Here is a 17,629-nt window from a genome sequence, read left to right on the forward strand (position 1 = left end):
CCAATTCAGGGGACACGGGTTCGAGCCCTGGTCCGGGAAGATCCCACATGCCGCAGAGCAACTAATCCCGTGTGCCACAGCTACTGAGCCTGCGCTCTAGAGCCCGCAAGCCACGACTACTGAACCCGTGTACCACAACTACTGAAGCCCGCGTGCCTAGAGCCCATGCTCCGCAACAAGAGAAGCCACCACAATGAGAAACCTGCGCACCTCAACAAAGAGTAGCCCCCGCTTGCCGCAGCTAGAGGCAGCCCGCACGCAGCAACGAAGACCCAACACAGCCAAAAATAAATAAATAAAATAAATAAATTTTTTTTAAAATTTAAGGAAAAAAAAAGACTGGAAAAATATTTTGAGGCCTGAACTAAGACAGTGCAGTGGAAATAAAAGAGGAGGACTTGGGACCAGTGAGATGTGAGGAAGGGGTACTGGGTAGGAAAGAGAAGACTTCAGCCCTAGGCTATGGCCCGCTTTCTGTCTTCAGATCCTGGATGGTGGTGACACTATAAGCTAAGGAGCAGAGGAAAGATATTTAGTTCTAAGCCTAAGGATTATCACATTTCTTATTTACATACTAAGTTGGTCATTCCTTCCTGCACCTGCTGGTCAAACCCTAGTAAAAACAAAGTGGCAGTTGGCCCTTTGCTGAACACTTTGGGGACTGCAGACTGGGAATCTTCTCCAAGTATTTCAACCAAAATTGAGCATAGTGAGGTCTCCATTGTAGTTAGCCATCAGTAATTATTAAAGCACCAAACTACTCTTGGGGATTGGATTGGGATTGGGCCACATAGGTAATGTAAATTGTGACCATTCACAGTCACACCAAGTAGCTGAATTCATTAGTTCCGTGTGGGCAGGGGTGGAGTGTAGGGTGGTGATTTGGATCATAGCCATTGTTTGTGGAAGTGCTGAGTGGGTAAAAGCATCGTAGTTACCTTGCCCTGACGGTTTTTTTCCAGGGGAGTAAGTGTGTTTTTCTTTCTCCTTTCTGGAGGAAATTGTTTGCCAGATTGTGTTATTTATAACAATCTGTCATGGAACAGCTTCCAGGAAAAGAAAAGAGGCTAGTCCCCATGGCTCTCCCCACCTCCTACCCCACCATTACCACCACACACGCATACATCCGGTTTTGTTTTTTTCTTCTAGTTTTACTCAATGGTTTTGGCTTGATAGAAAATGTTCTTATAATGACAGATTTCTGGACTTTGCCATGGCTTGGTAATTGGGTTTTCTAAGCTTTATTTGTCTGCTTTAGCCAAGACTAATTGGCAGCAGTTTGAATTTTGAATTCCTGGGTATCTTGAATACTAAAGTGCTATCTTCTACTTTCCCTTGAAGACCTTGTATGTTTCCACTTGGTGAAAAATGCACACATTTGCTGTCCTTTAGAGCTGTGCTTTTTGCCCTTGACATTGCCCTGGTTCCTCTAGAGGAGCAGACTTGGGATAAAGCTCACTGAGGACTGTTAGAATAGTGAATAGGGAGGTCTGTGGAGATGCCAGTTGGTCTCTGCAGAAGATGAGGCATACTGTGGTGTTAGAAAAGAACTGGTTGCCCAAAACACAAGGCGGCTGAGGGTTGGTGTGTCCCAGGAACTTTCAAGTTAAGATATACAGTTGCTTCACAGTCCAAACAGTCTGTGTTTATTCATGGTTTGTGGTCACACATGATCAGAAATACTTCTGGCTCTTAACAGTTTTTCCACTTTCTTTCTCTGGGCTCCAATTAGTAGAAGAACATTTGCATTTCTAGAATGGGCTTTGCATTTTTAGAATAAAAATAAAAACAATAGTCATTTATTTTCTTCCTGTTACAACTTTTATTAAAATGTAAAGAAAAATAGATAGCATTACAAAGATGTAAGGATGATTTCATTTTCCTTTTAGACTTTAGTTTCTTCCAGGATTTCTAGCTTTGTAAACAAAGTACAGTTTGTCAGCAGAGACTTCCTTTGGAAGTGGAGTTGCAGAGAAGACAGGAATGTGTTTGGTCTCAGTGAGAGTGGTCCATTCTCTGGGAGCAGAGGCAGGAAGAGGGCCTGATGGAATAGCACCTCCATCTGTATCCCAGGCCCTGCCCTTTCAGACTGAAGCCTTTCTTTTCACGCTGAGAACAGATGGCAACCAGACACGGGGGAGGGCTCTGTTCCTTGTGCTCCTTGGGGATTTTGCATTCAGCTTAGCAAAAAGTCATCTAAAAGCAAAGAGATAAATGAGGCTGCAGACTGTTCACAATTATGCAGGACTTGTTTGATATTCACTATGCTGACAGATTAATTTTTTGCAGATATTGAATGATAACAGCATTTATTTTCGAAGACAACATTGTCACCACTTCAGAGGCATCTGCATTGGGGTCGTTTTCTTCACTCTGGAGTACACTTAATAATTAAATTTATTGTGGAACAGTCAGCTTGCAGAAATCAGTCATCTTATTAAAGAAACTTAGAAAAATAGAAAGGATTTTTTTTCTTCAACAAACTGTCATTTTCATTATAAAGAAATGGGGCAACTTCTGTACTGCTGTAAGTGACATGTCTTTAGTAAATGGTCCATACTTCCTTTCTAAGCATTGTTAACAAGAAGTAGGATTCTGCAAGCTATTTCTTCCTTAGCTTGCATGTATGTGGGCTGATCTGTTAACGTTTGACAGTTCCTGGATGGTGAGCTGCAGACTTAGGAATTTTTTTTTCCTAAGAAGAAGATGTTTATAGGAACTTTTTTTTTTTTTTTTAGCTCAGTTAAGATCCAGAAAGAATTAAGAGAGCCTTAAGTAGAAGAGTAGAAAAAAATCCAAATTTGAACTTCTTAAACTTAAGAGGACTTGAAAAGGAATTGTTTAAGCTATAAATAATGAGTTATATGTAGAAAAAGAAATGACGGTTCTGGTACAGATTCTGTATTCGGACTAAGAAATTGCAGTCAGTAAGATAAGGCATTCTGATGGTTGAGTCACTTCCTGAGCAAGTATGATTCTTTGCTTTCCTAGAATGTAAGTTGAAATTATCTATATTTTCCCCCAAAGCAGGAATCTTGATTTTAAATTAAAATCTTAGAAAAGTTGGAGCCACTTACAGAAATTTCCATGTAGATATTTACTTTATTCTTAAATCTGGAATAATTTACTCCAATGTTTTTCAGACTTTTTAAAATAGCAGAACCTGTACTGTTATGAGGATTAAATGAGTGCTTTTATACATACCTGAGGTTGTATTATAATTGTTTATTGGCTAGACTGATTTTCCAAAGAAGGGCACATTATAGTATATTCATGTGTTATTTATTTCCTAGTATTGTAGAAAAGTGACTTTAAGTTTTTTTTAATTAATTTTTATGGGAGTATAGTTGCATTACAATGTTGTGTTAGTTTCTACTGTACAGTAAAATGAATCAGCTATACATATACATATATCCCCTCTTTTTTGGATTCCTTCCCATTTAGGTCACCACATTGCATTAAGTAGAGTTCCCTGTGCTATACAGTATGTTCTCATTAGTTATCTATTTTATACATAGTATCAATAATGTATATGTATCAATCCTAATCTTCCAATCAAAGTGACTGCTTTAAAATAAAGTATTTCATAACCATATTGAATCATCAAACTTTGCCAAAGTGCTTTTTGAACTGTAAAGGGATGTATAAATTTAAGATCATTAACTCCGTAGTCACAGAAATAGACAATGTGGTGGTTTTCGTACTCTGTTCCTTAGAGCCCAGGATTCCAGAGGTGCCTCAGGGACAGCAGCAGTAAGGCGTACACAAAGGGGAGGTAGGAATTCCAGACCCTCCTCCAACACAGCTCAATTAGAACGACCCCATTTATTTTACCTGTGCTACTGCTATAAAAAAGGTTTGAGGGCAAGTGTGCAGTTTGTGTTCTTCGAAGACATTGTAAGTTTATCCTGTGATGATTTGTGTGATCCATTGTCCTTTGTGATATTGACTTTTCCCCTTCTCCATTTGACAGACAGATATACTGGTCCTGAGCTGTGATCTGATAACAGATGTTGCCTTACATGAGGTAGTGGACCTGTTCAGAGCTCATGATGCATCGCTTGCCATGTTAATGAGAAAAGGTCAGGATGGCTTAGAACCAGTTCCAGGTCAAAAGGGGAAAAAAAAAGCAGGTAAGGAGACTAGAGTTTGATTTATTTGTTTGTTGGGTTCTTATAATTATTATTATCATTCATGCTTTCACTTAAGAAACATTTATTGAGAACTGACTCTACTGTGCTAGAGGTTGATGACATAAAGTCAAATAAGACACAGTCCCTGATTTGAGGAGGCTTATAACTATTGATTAGATTCTGTACCATCCAAGAGGCTTTTGTCTGCAGAGAGGAGCACTCAGAACTGTTTGCATTGTGTTTAAAACTCAAATAATTGAATACATATACTAAGAAACCAAAAAATGTAATTTAAAATCAATGTTTAAAAAATACTTAATATTTGATTACATTAAATTAGATATCTTTAAGCAATTAAAATTATTATTACAAATTTAGTATGGTTGATTCTTCTGAATACACCAATCACCCTGAATAGCCAATAAACAAAATAGTCGTTAACCATGCTTTGTCTTCTTAGGATTACAACATACTTATCTTGATATTTCCTAGGATTCTAGTAGTGGGTTATTTTTTTTTTAATCTTCAGAGAGTTATAGTAATCTTACCAGACCAAAAAGAAAAGGAATAATACTCTAGTCCAGCCAGGGTTATAGAATTTGGGTTATTGACTTGTTATTGATTTTTAGTTAAGGCATAGTTCATGATTGCTTTTCCCAGAGTATTTCAAACCTGAGTCACTGATTCTATGACTGGGCTACTTTTAATAACTGAACTTATGGGACTTCCCTGGTGGCACAGTGGTTAAGACTCTGCGCTCCCAATGCAGGGGGCCAGGGTTCGATCCATGGTCAGGGAACTAGATCCCACATGCATGCCACAACTAAAGAGCCCACGTGCCACAACTAAGGAACCAGCAAGCAGCAACTAAGGACTCTACATGCTGCAACTAAGACCCGGTGCAACCAAATAAATAAATATTTAAAAAAAAAAAAAACTGAACTTATGACCAAAAAGCTTTGTTAGATCATACTTTTTATATAGGTTTTAGTTTTTCCTGGAATGATGTGTTTTTTCCCTGGAGTTTTTCCCTGGAATGATGTGTTCTTTAGGTTTTTCTTAGTCAGAATTATGTAACCCATTGTCCTGTCATTATATATTGACGCAGTCTGTTGCAATTATTAGAAGCTAAGTATGGCTTATTAGTATCTGACTATTATTAATAGAGCCACCTAGAATGTTCATTCCTAGGATTTGAGTAATGTAGTTTGTACTTTTAGTTCTCTTCTTCAGGGCATTTGGTTAACTTGTAATTTTGGATTATAGCGTTGAAACTTCTTTCTAGTTGCTTTTTGTGTTAAAGCAGTCACTGGTGCAGATCAATTGTTGAATCCTCTTTCTACCTTGTTATTATGTATGCTTCTCATGTGGATCAGTCCTTTTGTTCTTGACACAGTTTCTACTTTTGTGAGGTCTGGTTTGCTTACTCGCAATTTCCTGTATTCAGCCTTTTCTACCTATACAGATACAAACAACTGTGTATCCAGACTTTATAAACATATGTATATTTTACAATTATTAATGTTTTCTTTTTTTCACACTCCTCTACTTATAACAATTTTAAAAAATCAAATACCCTACTATAGTTACTCTTCTTGGTATTATAACTTTTTAGTACATTACATATTAGCCTTTATCTCTTAAGTATCATTATAAATGTGTAGCTTTTCACAATTTTATTTTAAATTAACTGTAACTATTATCTATCTATTCATTTTAAAATGTTTTGATGCTTAAGTTGTCACAACGTGGTTAGTGGAAGTTCCTTTATGTTGGCTCTTCTATTCTCTTTGAAAAGGTATGATGTATACTGGTAACTTGCTGTATGGTTATAGTGTGAGTATGGAGGGCAGGGAAGCAGGAAATGGTACTGGAGAGAATACAGGGATTAGACTAAAGAGTTTGAACTTTATCCCCAAAACAGTGGGGAGTTGTTTGAGGAACTTTAAACAAGAGAATGTCATAATCAGATTTGCGTTATAGAAAGATTTTTCATTCTTAACATGAAATTTTGAACTCCTCAATATCTATATTTTGTTATGTTTGACAGCTAAGTTTCACCTAAATGACTGAGTTTTAAATTCTTACCATGGAATGCTATGCATTTCAGTGATAAGCATTTTTTTAAAAGAATCCTAAATTTCTCATTGTGTATTTGGCCTGCCTCTTGGCTGCTCTTATGTGCCAGAACAGCCTGCAGTCCTCTTGTTCTCAGATGTTGTTCAATAGTCTAGATCCCTTAGGTCCAAGTTTCCCAAATTGTGTTCTTACTGGCTTATTGGAGAATGCCAAATGGCTAGATGTTTCAGGAGCCATCGTTCTCCCTGTTGCCACTTCCTTCTCAGATTTGTAGGAGCTGTAGATACTGAAGAGGGGAGGATCAAACTTATGTTTGGATTTTTTGGACTGTTTTTTTTTTCCTGCTACAAGCCTTTACACATGATGTTCTCTACCAGAAATGCTCTCCCCTTACCCACAACACATGCACTCTAAATCCAGCTTAGCCTTCAAGTTATTTGCTGAGAGAGGTCTTCCTTGACCCTCTAATATGAAATTATAGCCCCTTGTTTGCCTACGTATGGCAGCCCTATTCTCTTACTTACTCTCTGGACTATAAGCTCCGTGAGAATATGGGTCATGTCCAGTTTGTTCACTTTATCCCCAGCGTCTGGCTCAGTTATGGCCGGTGGTGACCAGTCAGTAGATGTTACTGAATGGGTTGAAGGGCCTGTCTATAAAGGTAACTCTTATTGCCCCCGAGGTAAGAGAAAGTAAATTCAAGCCCTAGATGTTTAAATCCTAAAAATTTGAGTCTGAGCTGTAGTTAGATTCGTGAGTGGGTATTATAAGAGCCCGAGTTTCAGCAATATAGGTTTAGCACACTGACACTACATTGCCTATTAATTTTTTTTTCTTTTCTTTTTTTTTTTTTTTTTTGCCACACCACGCAGCTTGTGGGATCTTAGTTCCCCGACAAGGGGTTGAACCCGTGCCCCCTGCAATGGAAGCATGTAGTCCTAAACACTGGACAGGGAATTCCCATTGCCTATTAATTCGCGTTTAGAAATGTTTTCAAGATTTTTAAATTAAACAGCTACTGCTGTAGCATGGTTGTTAAAAGCACACGTTCTGGAGTTCAGACTGGGTGGGCTTCAACGCTCAAAAACTGTGTGGTCTTGGACAAATTGTCTAACTGACTTGAACTTCATTTTCTTTAGCTGTAAAATGAGACTGAATCCTTTGGGGATTTTTGTGTGAGAATTAAATGAGATGTTTGTAAAGCATGTGATCTGCTACTTGAAACACTGTAGTTGGCCCTTCATATCCAGGTTTCGCAATATGGATTCAACCAACCAGTTGTGTAAAGATAATTAATTTCCACTTACCATCCCTTGCTTGTTAGAAAATCCAAGATTTCCTTCTTTCTCAATTTCAGTGAGAACATAGTATGTTTATTTTGGTTAATTACAGATAACATGTTTACTAAGGGGCTTTTTTTTCTGGACATTCCTGTGTGCAAATGTTTAATGCTACTATGATTTTATGACACAAATTATTGACTATTATCTCTATAGTTCCACTGTGTCTCTTGGGATATATGAAATGGAAAAAGTTCTAGGCAATTGTTTTTTAACGTATCCAGTTCACTGTAGTATTTCTCAAACTCCTTCCTAGTTCTCAGAGTTATATACAGCTTTGGTTCAGACTAGAATCAGTATATATCAAAGGGCTTCAGAATCTCACAAGTGAAAGCTGTCACTTGGTTGTCACCTCTCAGTCAGCTTAGCTCCCTCTGTATTAACAAATGCTGGCAGGCAGTTCTGAGCCTATATTTCTTTTGCTTCAGCTTCCTTGATTTTTCTCAAAGCTCTACTGCAAAAAAAAAAAAAAAAAAAAGCAAAAACCTTCTATTCCTGCTTAGGCTTCTACTTATCTTTTTTCTCTTCTCAATCCTATTCTCACTGCCCCCTCCCCCCTTTTTTTCCTAATTATATCCAACAGAAGTGACTTGAAATCCTGCATACTCAATACTGAAATTCTTGTGATTGAGGAAACAGTATACAGAAATAAGTTCAGATATGCTAGAAATTGTGTGTCACAGTGTGACAAGTACAATAATAGGAGCATGTACAAAATACAGGGAACAGTTTAATGCCTTAGTTACAGGGAAATATGTTTTAAAGACATGATATTTGAAAAGAAGGAGTTGAGCAATTTACTTAGGTACAGATTGGGTGGTTGGTATGAAATCAGATCCCTGACTAACAAATGCATTAAATTTTGATGTAGTCATTGAATTTAGGACATACTGTGTATAAAATCTATGCTAAGTCCTATATAAGAAACATAAATAATCAAGATTTGCTCATAAGGTAAAATCCAATGAATGGGGCTAGGTAGTTTTGTTATTTACCAACTTTTATATCCATCTGTGGCCTAATAGCACTTTGTGGATAGTTGTTCAATATCACATCAGTGGTAAGTGATAGAATCAGAACTTGAACCCGTGCCTTATAACTCCATAGCCTGGGCTTTCTACTTCTTTTTTTTTTTTTATTTAGTTTTAATTTCTATCAATGTTTTATATGCCCATAATTTTAAAAGTGATGTAATTCTCCAAGGTATATTATAATAAATAGCAACCCCCATCTTGTTTCTCCTCACCTCACTCAGAGGCAGCCACTTTCAACATTTTTAGCTAATTTTTTTTTCACATTTAACCCCACCTCTCAAATAACATGCTTTTGTTTGTTATGTCTTGATATTTTTAGTTTTAGGAATTATCTATTTACTTCCTACTATGAAAGTTAAAGATTTAGTTCTATTTTACCACACCTTCTGCCCCCACCACACGTATGCAAACTTCCAGTCTCCTCAGCTTCCTAATATAGTTACTTATATTGTAGTGTTGATTAACTGAATATTTGATGTTTACATTATTTTGAATGTATAAATGGTTTTCACAGCTCAACCTGTAGTATGTTGTTACTTTTCTCTTTCTTCCTTTTATTTTCCTAAAAATTAATTGTCTCGTTTTTTCATTTGCTTCATTTTCTTTGTATTTATTACTAATTCAGCCTTAACCCCAGTTGTGTGAATTTCCTCTCATTACTTTCCAACACACTGTTTCCCTCAATTTCAAATTCTTAAAGATCTCTCTCCTAGATTCTGGACTAGCTGCTCTGCTGTGTAACTGTCATTTTAGGTTCACCCTTCACTCTCATATCTTGAACCTCATATTTTCCTCTTTCTTAGTTTATATCCACTTTTTTTGCGGGGGGTGGCTGAGTATAAACTTCCCTTGGAAATCCTGTCCCCTCAAAATTTTGAAGGTATTATTTCACTATCTTTTAGCTTTTCTATTAAGTCCAACACCATTGTGATTCTTGATTCTTTTTGTATGAGACCATTTTTTTTCCTTTCTAGAAGCTTATAGGATCTTATTATTTCTAAACTTCTAAAATTTCACATTGATATGCCTTAGTATAGTTTAATGTCATCCCCTGTGTTGGATGCTAATAAGCCTTTCAATCTGAAAATTCAAGTCCTCAGTTCTAAAAATTTTTTCTCAGATTAATTACCTTTAAAAAAAATTAAATGAACTTTTATTAATACGTTTCATGTTCTCTTAGACTGTAATTCTCTATTTTGTTTGCCTGTTTTATTTTCAGTGAGGTATAGTTGGTTTACAATATTATATGTTTCAAGTATACAACATGGTGATTCACAATTTTTAAAGATTATACTCCATTTATAGTTATTTTAAAATATGGCTATATTCCATGTGCTGTACAATATATCCTTTTAGCTTACTTATTTTATACATAGTTCTTCGTATTTCTTAATCCCCTACCCCTATCTTGCCCCTCCACCTTCCCTCTCCCCACTGGTAACCACTAGTTTGTTGTCTATATCTGTTAGTCTATTTCTTTTTTGTTATATATTATTTTTGTTTTATTTTTTAAATTCCACATGTAAGTGGTAACATACAGTGTTTGTCTTTCTCATCTGACTTATTTCACTAAGTAAGCATAATACCTTCCAGGTCCCTCCATGTTGTTACAAATGGCAAAATTTTCATTCTTTTTTTGTGGCTGATTAGTATTCCATTGTGTATGTGTGTGCATATATATATATATATATATATATATATATATATATACACACTCTACATCTTCTTTATCTAATCATTTGATGGACACTTAGGTTGCTTCCATATCTTAGCTATTATAAATAATACTGCTATGAGCATTGGGGTGCATATATCTTTTCAGAAATGCAAATCAAAACCACAATGAGATGTTACCTCACATCTCTCAGAATGGCTGTCATCACAAATAACAAGCGTTGGCAAGGCTGTGAAGAAAGGGGAAACTTTGTACACTGTTGGAGGGAATGTAAACTGGTGCAGCCACTGTGGAAAACAGCATGGAGGTTCCTCAGAAAGCTAAAAATAGAACTACCATATGATTCAGCAGTTCCACTCCTGGGTATATATCCAAAGAAAATGAAAATACTAATCTTTTTTTTTTTTTAACCCACCACTCAACTCAAACTTTAAAACGTCTACCAATGTGATCTTACCCGCTCCCAACTCACTATTGTCCCCATCTAAGGTAATTATCAACACCTTACTGAATCTTGTTTATCTTTTTTTTTTTTTGGCTTTCCTTTATCTCAGCTTTATGTATTCTAAAAATATATATTGATATATATGTATTTTTAAAAATTTATTTATTTATTTTTGGCCGCGTTGGGTCCTTGTTGCTGTGTGCAGGCTTTCTCTAGTTGCGGCGAGCAGGGGCTACTCTTCGTTGTGGTGCACGGACCTCTCATTGCAGTGGTTTCTCTTGTTGCGGAGCACGAGCTCTAGGCACGCGGGCTTTAGTATTTGTGGCACGCCAGCTCAGTAGTTGTGGCTCACGGGCTCTAGAGCACAGGCTCAGTAGTTGTGGCGCATGGGCTTAGTTGCTCTGTGGCATGTGGGACCTTCCCGGACCAGGGATTGAACTCGTGTCCCCTGCATTGGCAGGCGGATTCTTAACCACTGTGCCACCAGGGAAGTCCTGATATATTTTTTAGTTGCTTCTAATTTTATTTAAAAAGATAGCATGATGGATGTAATCTACTGGGACTTACTTTTTCCAATATTATATTACTGAGGTTCATCCTTATTGTTATGGGCAGCTACAGTTTCTTCATTTTGAATGCTATACAAAATTGCACTGTGTAAATACACTACAGTTCATTTATTCACTTTTCAAGCAGTGGGGGTTTAGATTGATTCCAAATTTTTGCTGTTGTCACCAGTGCTGTTATGAACATTTATGTACATATTGTTTAATGGGCACATGTAAGAGTTTCTTAATAGAATTGCTGGGTCATAGAATATATGAATGTTCAATTTGTGGGGTATTGGTAAACAGTTTTACTCTTTTCCAAAGTGGTTATATCAGTTTCCCCAACTACCAGAGATTTAAAAGAATTCATTGCTCCATCTACTCTCCAGCACTCGGCGTTGTCAGATTCTTTGCGTCAGTTGAGCAGAAGTAAAATGGTATCTTACCTCATTGTGATCTTTGTGTACATTCCCTTGGTCTCTCAAGGTTGAATATTTGTTCACTGGTCACATTTATTTTCTCTTCTGTGAAATGCCTGTTTATATATTTTACCTAGTTTTCAATGAGTTATTTGCACTTTTCTTACTGATTTGTATTCTTACCACTCGTTTGTCAGTTGGATATACTGCAAATATAGTTTCCCAAAAGAAAATGGGAAAACTTTTCTCACTTTCTTTAAAACGTCTTATGAACAAAAATTCTTAACTTTAATATAATCAAATTTACCAAAATTTTAAAAGCATCTTTTGTGTCTTGAACTCCCTACTGCAAGTTCTGAACAATGTTAACTTACATTTTCTTTTTTCTTTATTTTTATTTATTTATTTATTTATTTATTTTTGGCTGCATTGGGTCTTTGTTGTGGTGCACGGGCTTCTCATTGCGGTGGCTTCTCTTGTTGCAGAGTGTGGGCTCTAGGTGCACAGGCTTCAGTAGTTGTGGCACGTGGGTTCAGTAATTGTGGCTTGCAGGGTCTAGAGCTCAGGCCTCCATAGTTGTGGCACATGGGCTTAGTTGCTCCGCAGCATGTGGGATCTTCCCGGACCAGGGCTCAAACCCATGTCCCCTGCATTGGCAGGTGGATTCTTAACCACTGCGCCACCAGGGAAGTCCTTAACTTATATTTTCTAATAAGAATTTTAAAGATTTATTCTTGACACATAATTCCTTGATCCAAATAGAATTGTGTCTCGTATATGGTGTGAGGTTGGCATCCAGTTTAATCTTGTTTTCCATATAGATGTCTCTTTTTCCTTCCTCCATTTATTAAATAGACTCTCCTTTCTCCAAGGAGGAAGGGTGAGAATCTTCTAGCAACACGTAAGTTATGAACTTATATAACCTAATCACAAAAGTAACATCTGATTACTTTTGCCACTTTTTGTTGGTAGAAGCAAGTAGCCAGTCCAGCCCATGCTCAAGGGGAGGGGATACAGAAGGGTGTGCATGCCAGGAAGCAGTTATCATTCTTGGAGCCAGCCTGCCACAGCTGAACTCACTAGTATGTCTAGGGCCTTAGCTGTGACAGCTGAGTTTCTCTTTCCATTTAGTCTCTTATCATACAGGAGGCTAGCCCAGACTTGTTCACATGGCAGCAGCAACAGGTTCTAAGAGAATAAGAAAGAAGCTGCAAGGTCTCTTGAGGCCTAAACTCAGAACTCACACCGTGTCACTTCCTCCGCACTCCTGTTAGTCAAAGCTAGTCACTAGGCTAGCCTAGATATAAAGGATAGGGAACTAACCTTACTAACCTTCCTTCTTTTTTTTTTTTCCTTTGGGCACTTTTTTTTTTCTTCAAATTTTTTTGTTGTGGTAAAAAACACATAAAATTTACCATCTCTTTTTAAACATATAGTTCAGTGGTAATAAATACATTTATAATTTTGTGCACCCATCTCCATAACTCTTCTCATCTTGTAAAACTGAAACTTTATAACCATTAACTATAAATGCCCATTTCCCCCTCCTCCCAGCCCCTGGCAAGTACCATCTGTTTTCTGTCTGTATGATTTTGGCTACTTTCAGTACCTTATATAAGTAGAATCATACAGTATTTGTCTTTTTGTCACTGGTTTGTTTCACTTAGTATAGTGTCCTCAAGGTTTATCTATGTTGTAGCGTATTTCAGGATTTCCTTCCTTTTTAAGGCTGAATAATATTCTCTTATGTGTATATACCACATTTTGCTTATCTATTTAATTCATAGATGGACATTTGGGTTGCCTCTATATTTTAGCTATTTTGAGTAATGTTGCTAAGGACATGGGTGTAAAAATATCTCGTCAAGACCTTGCTTTCAATTATTTTGGTTATATACCCAGAAGTGGAATTGTTGGATCATATGGTAATTCTGTTTTTAATTTTTTGAGGAACCACCATACTGTTTTCCACAGTGGCTACCATCTTACATTCTCGACCCTATATCTTGATGGGCAAAGCTACAACAGATTTGTAACCCTTTTAAATCTACTACATAGACTGTTAGTTTTGATTTGCTAATGTTTTGTTTTGCCTGTAATTTTCCTTTGTCATATCTTTGTCTGGTTTTAGCATCAGAATCATGCTGGCCTCATAAAATGAGACGGAATTCCCCACTCCAAACATAATGCCTGTCACTAGGGTGGTGCACAAATATATTTATTAGTTGAATGAATGAATGAATAAGTAAATGACTATAGAGGAGACAGAGAAGTAAAAAACAACTGGAAAAATATATGAATAGTTGATTATGACAGAATTTTTTAAGATGGAAGTTCATAGTTTTAACTGCCTTCTTAACCTTATTTGTGTAATCTTTCTCTTAGGATGGACATTCTAATGTTCTTGCTCTGTTTCCCAAGTGGAATTCACTTTGTTAAAGCAGAACAGAAAGAAACCTGTCCAAGTTTCTATAATTTGTATCATATTCTGAGGTCCCAGTTACTATGGTAGCTACAAAGAAGCAAATACAAGGAGGGGGGCCTGAGAGTGAGGGAAATGTGACTGAAGTGCAACATAGCTGAAAAATTGACTTGTTGGAAATTATAGCTCCCAGGACATTCAGTAATTCAAGGTTTTTTGTGGGCCTAAGGGGTTGGATAGGGTAAGCACTCCAAATATATCCAAAAATAACATCTCTGTGTTATTTCTTTTTAAAATGTTGGCTCGTAATCAGAGCTTTGCAGACATTGTTATATTCTCAAGTTTCCATGTAATGGATGAATTGATATATGTCGGAGTTGTTGTGTGACATTTGAAATTCTCTGCAAAATTTAGTTTCAATTGAAATTCTCTGTAAAACTTACCTTCAAATTGGCGTTATTTACCCTTCCTTCTTTGGCATTCACTTATCTTGGTAATTAGAAAAAAACAACATGTAATTTTTTATGATAGCTTCTCCCTATTCAGATTAAAACACTGCCTATGAGATAACCAGAGACCATCTGAAGGAATGGATGCTTTCAAGAACCTGAGCCAAACACATTATACACTTGAGTAAAGCATTTGGTTTAGGTATATAGGCAGCTGCAGCCAACAGGGAAGCGTGTTCAGTTATATAGTAGCCATTGTCTGTCAATAGGAGGTAGACAAATTCATCTTTAGAGATACCATTTTTCCTAGAGCTCAACTTTTAGTTTCTCCCTTTCAAATAGGTATTAAATCATTGCTTTATTTGATTGTTGTGAAGATCAAATGAGAGCATGTATTTTGTTTAATTTTTTAAACTTAAACATTTTATTTAATGTTTTAGTTAATAGCACTAAATAGAGCTTTACAAATATTAACTCATTTAGTTCTCCTAAAAATCCTGTGAGGTAGGCGTAGGCACTATTATCCCCATTTTACAGGTGAAACTGAAGAATGGAAGTTTATTATCTTGCTCAAAGAGATAGAACTAGTAAGTGGGATTCATACCCAGGTGGTCTAGCTTCAGAGGCTCTCTTCTTAATCGTTATGTTATGCTGCCTCTATGTGAAAATGTTTTTGTAAGCTATAAATAGATACTGTGTGGATGTTAGTAGCAGATTTTATTAAGTGTTCAACACTACACTAGATGTTGTGGGAGATCTAAAGGAATCATAAGTCTGCCTTTGAACAGTTTGTAATCTTGTTGGGGGAAAGAAATATATAACACAGAAGACAGCAATAATATGGCATCCTATAAGATCATTGTCTACCAGAGAACTCTCCACATCTGGTAAATATCTGCCTTATTTTCTTTCAGTGCTCCCATACACAGCACAAAATCTAGTGCATAGTAGACATATAGTTAATGTTGGTTAAATGTGGATGTCCTTAAATGCTATTCCCATTTTCACAGTGAGCAAACCTAGGTTATTACTTGCAGAGGAACAGTTGCACTTTCTTTCTGTGCCATACAGTGGGCTTGTGGTTCATCTACTTAATTTGACTAAGCAGTATCTTGACTGGCCCTCTTTTTTTTTTTAACTTTTAATTTTTTGATATTTACTTGTTTAGTTTTTTTTTAATTTATTTATTATTTTTATTTTTTGCTGCATTGGGTCTTCATTGCTGCATGCGGGCTTTCTCTAGTTGCAGCAAGTGGAGGCCACTCTTAGTTGCGGTGCGCGGGCTTCTCATTGCAGTGGCTTCTCTTGTTGTGGAGCACAGGCTCTAGGCACACAGACTTCAGTAGTTGTGGCACTCAGGCTCAGTAGTTGTGGCTCGTGGGCTTAGTTGCTCCACGGCATGTGGGATCTTCCCAGACCAGGGCTTAAACCCGTGTCTCCTGCATTGGCAGGCGGATTCTTAACCACTGCGCCACCAGGGAAGTCCCGTACTTGTTTAGTTTTGACAAATAAAAATTCTATATTTAAGGTATACAACATGATGTTTTGGCATCATATGTAGATGTTGTGAAATGATTACCACAATCAAACTAATTAACATATCCATCACCTCCTTAACTTTTAATTTTTGACAGAATTTTACATTTACAGAAAGTTACAGGAGTAGTATAAAGATCGCAGATGTCCTTTACCCAGATTCCCCAAATGTTAACATTTGCTCTAGTATTCTCCCGCTTTCCCTCTTATAATATATATTCAATGTATATCTAATGAATATACAATATATTATATATGTAATTATTATTTTTCTGAGCTATTTATGAGACTAAATTGCAGATATGATTCCCTTTGCCTTTAATACATCAATGTGTATCTTTCCCCCACACCCCACAGTCTCTTAAAACAGAAAATTACAGTGGTACCATACTTTAATCTACAGACTTTATTCAGGCTTCACCTGTTAACCTAATAATATCCTTTAGAGCAATACAAAAAAAATTTGACTGCGCATGTTTTAAACATTGTGGTATGTGTTACATAGCACTCACTCCTGTATTTGGTTCTAAGAGCAATGTGAGCAGGTGCCCTCTCCCCTGACTTAGTCATACAGGTGGGGCAAATGGCTTTGTTTGATTTTCCTTTTTTGTGTGTGATTCAGTGGAGCAGCGTGACTTCATTGGAGTGGACAGCACAGGAAAGAGGCTGCTCTTCATGGCTAATGAAGCAGACTTGGATGAGGAGCTGGTCATTAAGGGATCCATCCTGCAGAAGTAAGCCCTGGGGTTTTTCTTTTTGGCAATTCTCCTTGTCTTAAAACAAAATAAAACCACCCAGTGGATGGGAAAGAGGGAATGAAAACTAGATTAAACTGTGTGAAATTGACAAAAGTATGTGAATGTTTTCCCATGAGATAGGATGGAGGCTTTTCTTCACCACACAAGCTTAGCTTTTCCCTGTGTCTTTTCCTGCCAAGGTAGAATCAAATCCTGCATAGGAGCGGGGCAGAGCAGCTCTGGAGAGAACAGGGAACAGGACTGTCTTTCTGACAGTGTTATAGAACTTCCTTTTTTTTTTTTTTAATTGTGATAAACACACAACATAAAATTTACCACCTTAACCATATTTAAGTGTACAGTTCAGTAGTGTTAAAAGTATGTTGACATTGTTGTTAAGCAGATCTCCAGAACTTTTTCATCTTGCAAACCTGAAGCTCTGTATCCATTAAACAACTCTCTCTTATCTGCTCTCCCCAGGCCCTGGTAACCACCATTTGACTTTCTGTTTTTCTGAATTTGACTCCTTGAAGTACCATTTATAAGTGGAATCATGCACTATTTGTCTTTTTGTCACTGGCTTATTTCACTTAATTAGTATAATATCCTCAAGGTTTATCCACATTGTGGCATGTGTCAGAATATCCTTCCTTTTAAGGCTGCATAAATTCCATTGTGTGTATACACCACATTTTCTCTATCTGTTCATCTATCAATGGACATTTGGGTTGCTTCCACCTCTTAGCTATTGTGAATAATGCTGCAGTGAACATGAATGTGCAAATATCCCTTTGAGATCCTGCTTTGAATTC

General features: G+C 36.9%; 1 protein-coding gene across 3 annotated transcripts in view; it reads left to right on the forward strand.

The window, feature by feature from the left end:
* Positions 1–17,629, forward strand: part of EIF2B3 (eukaryotic translation initiation factor 2B subunit gamma) — a 153,397-nt gene that overhangs the window by 50,407 nt on the left and 85,361 nt on the right. For all 3 annotated transcript variants that reach the window (XM_082455413.1, XM_082455414.1, XM_082455415.1), the window contains 2 exons: positions 3,974–4,133; positions 16,703–16,814. In XM_082455413.1, coding sequence (XP_082311539.1) covers positions 3,974–4,133; positions 16,703–16,814 — 272 coding nt within the window. The remainder of the gene's footprint in view (positions 1–3,973; positions 4,134–16,702; positions 16,815–17,629) is intronic.

This window comes from Balaenoptera physalus (genome assembly GCF_965194825.1).
Source record: "Balaenoptera physalus genome assembly, chromosome: 1".
NCBI classification, from domain to species: domain Eukaryota; kingdom Metazoa; phylum Chordata; class Mammalia; order Artiodactyla; family Balaenopteridae; genus Balaenoptera; species Balaenoptera physalus.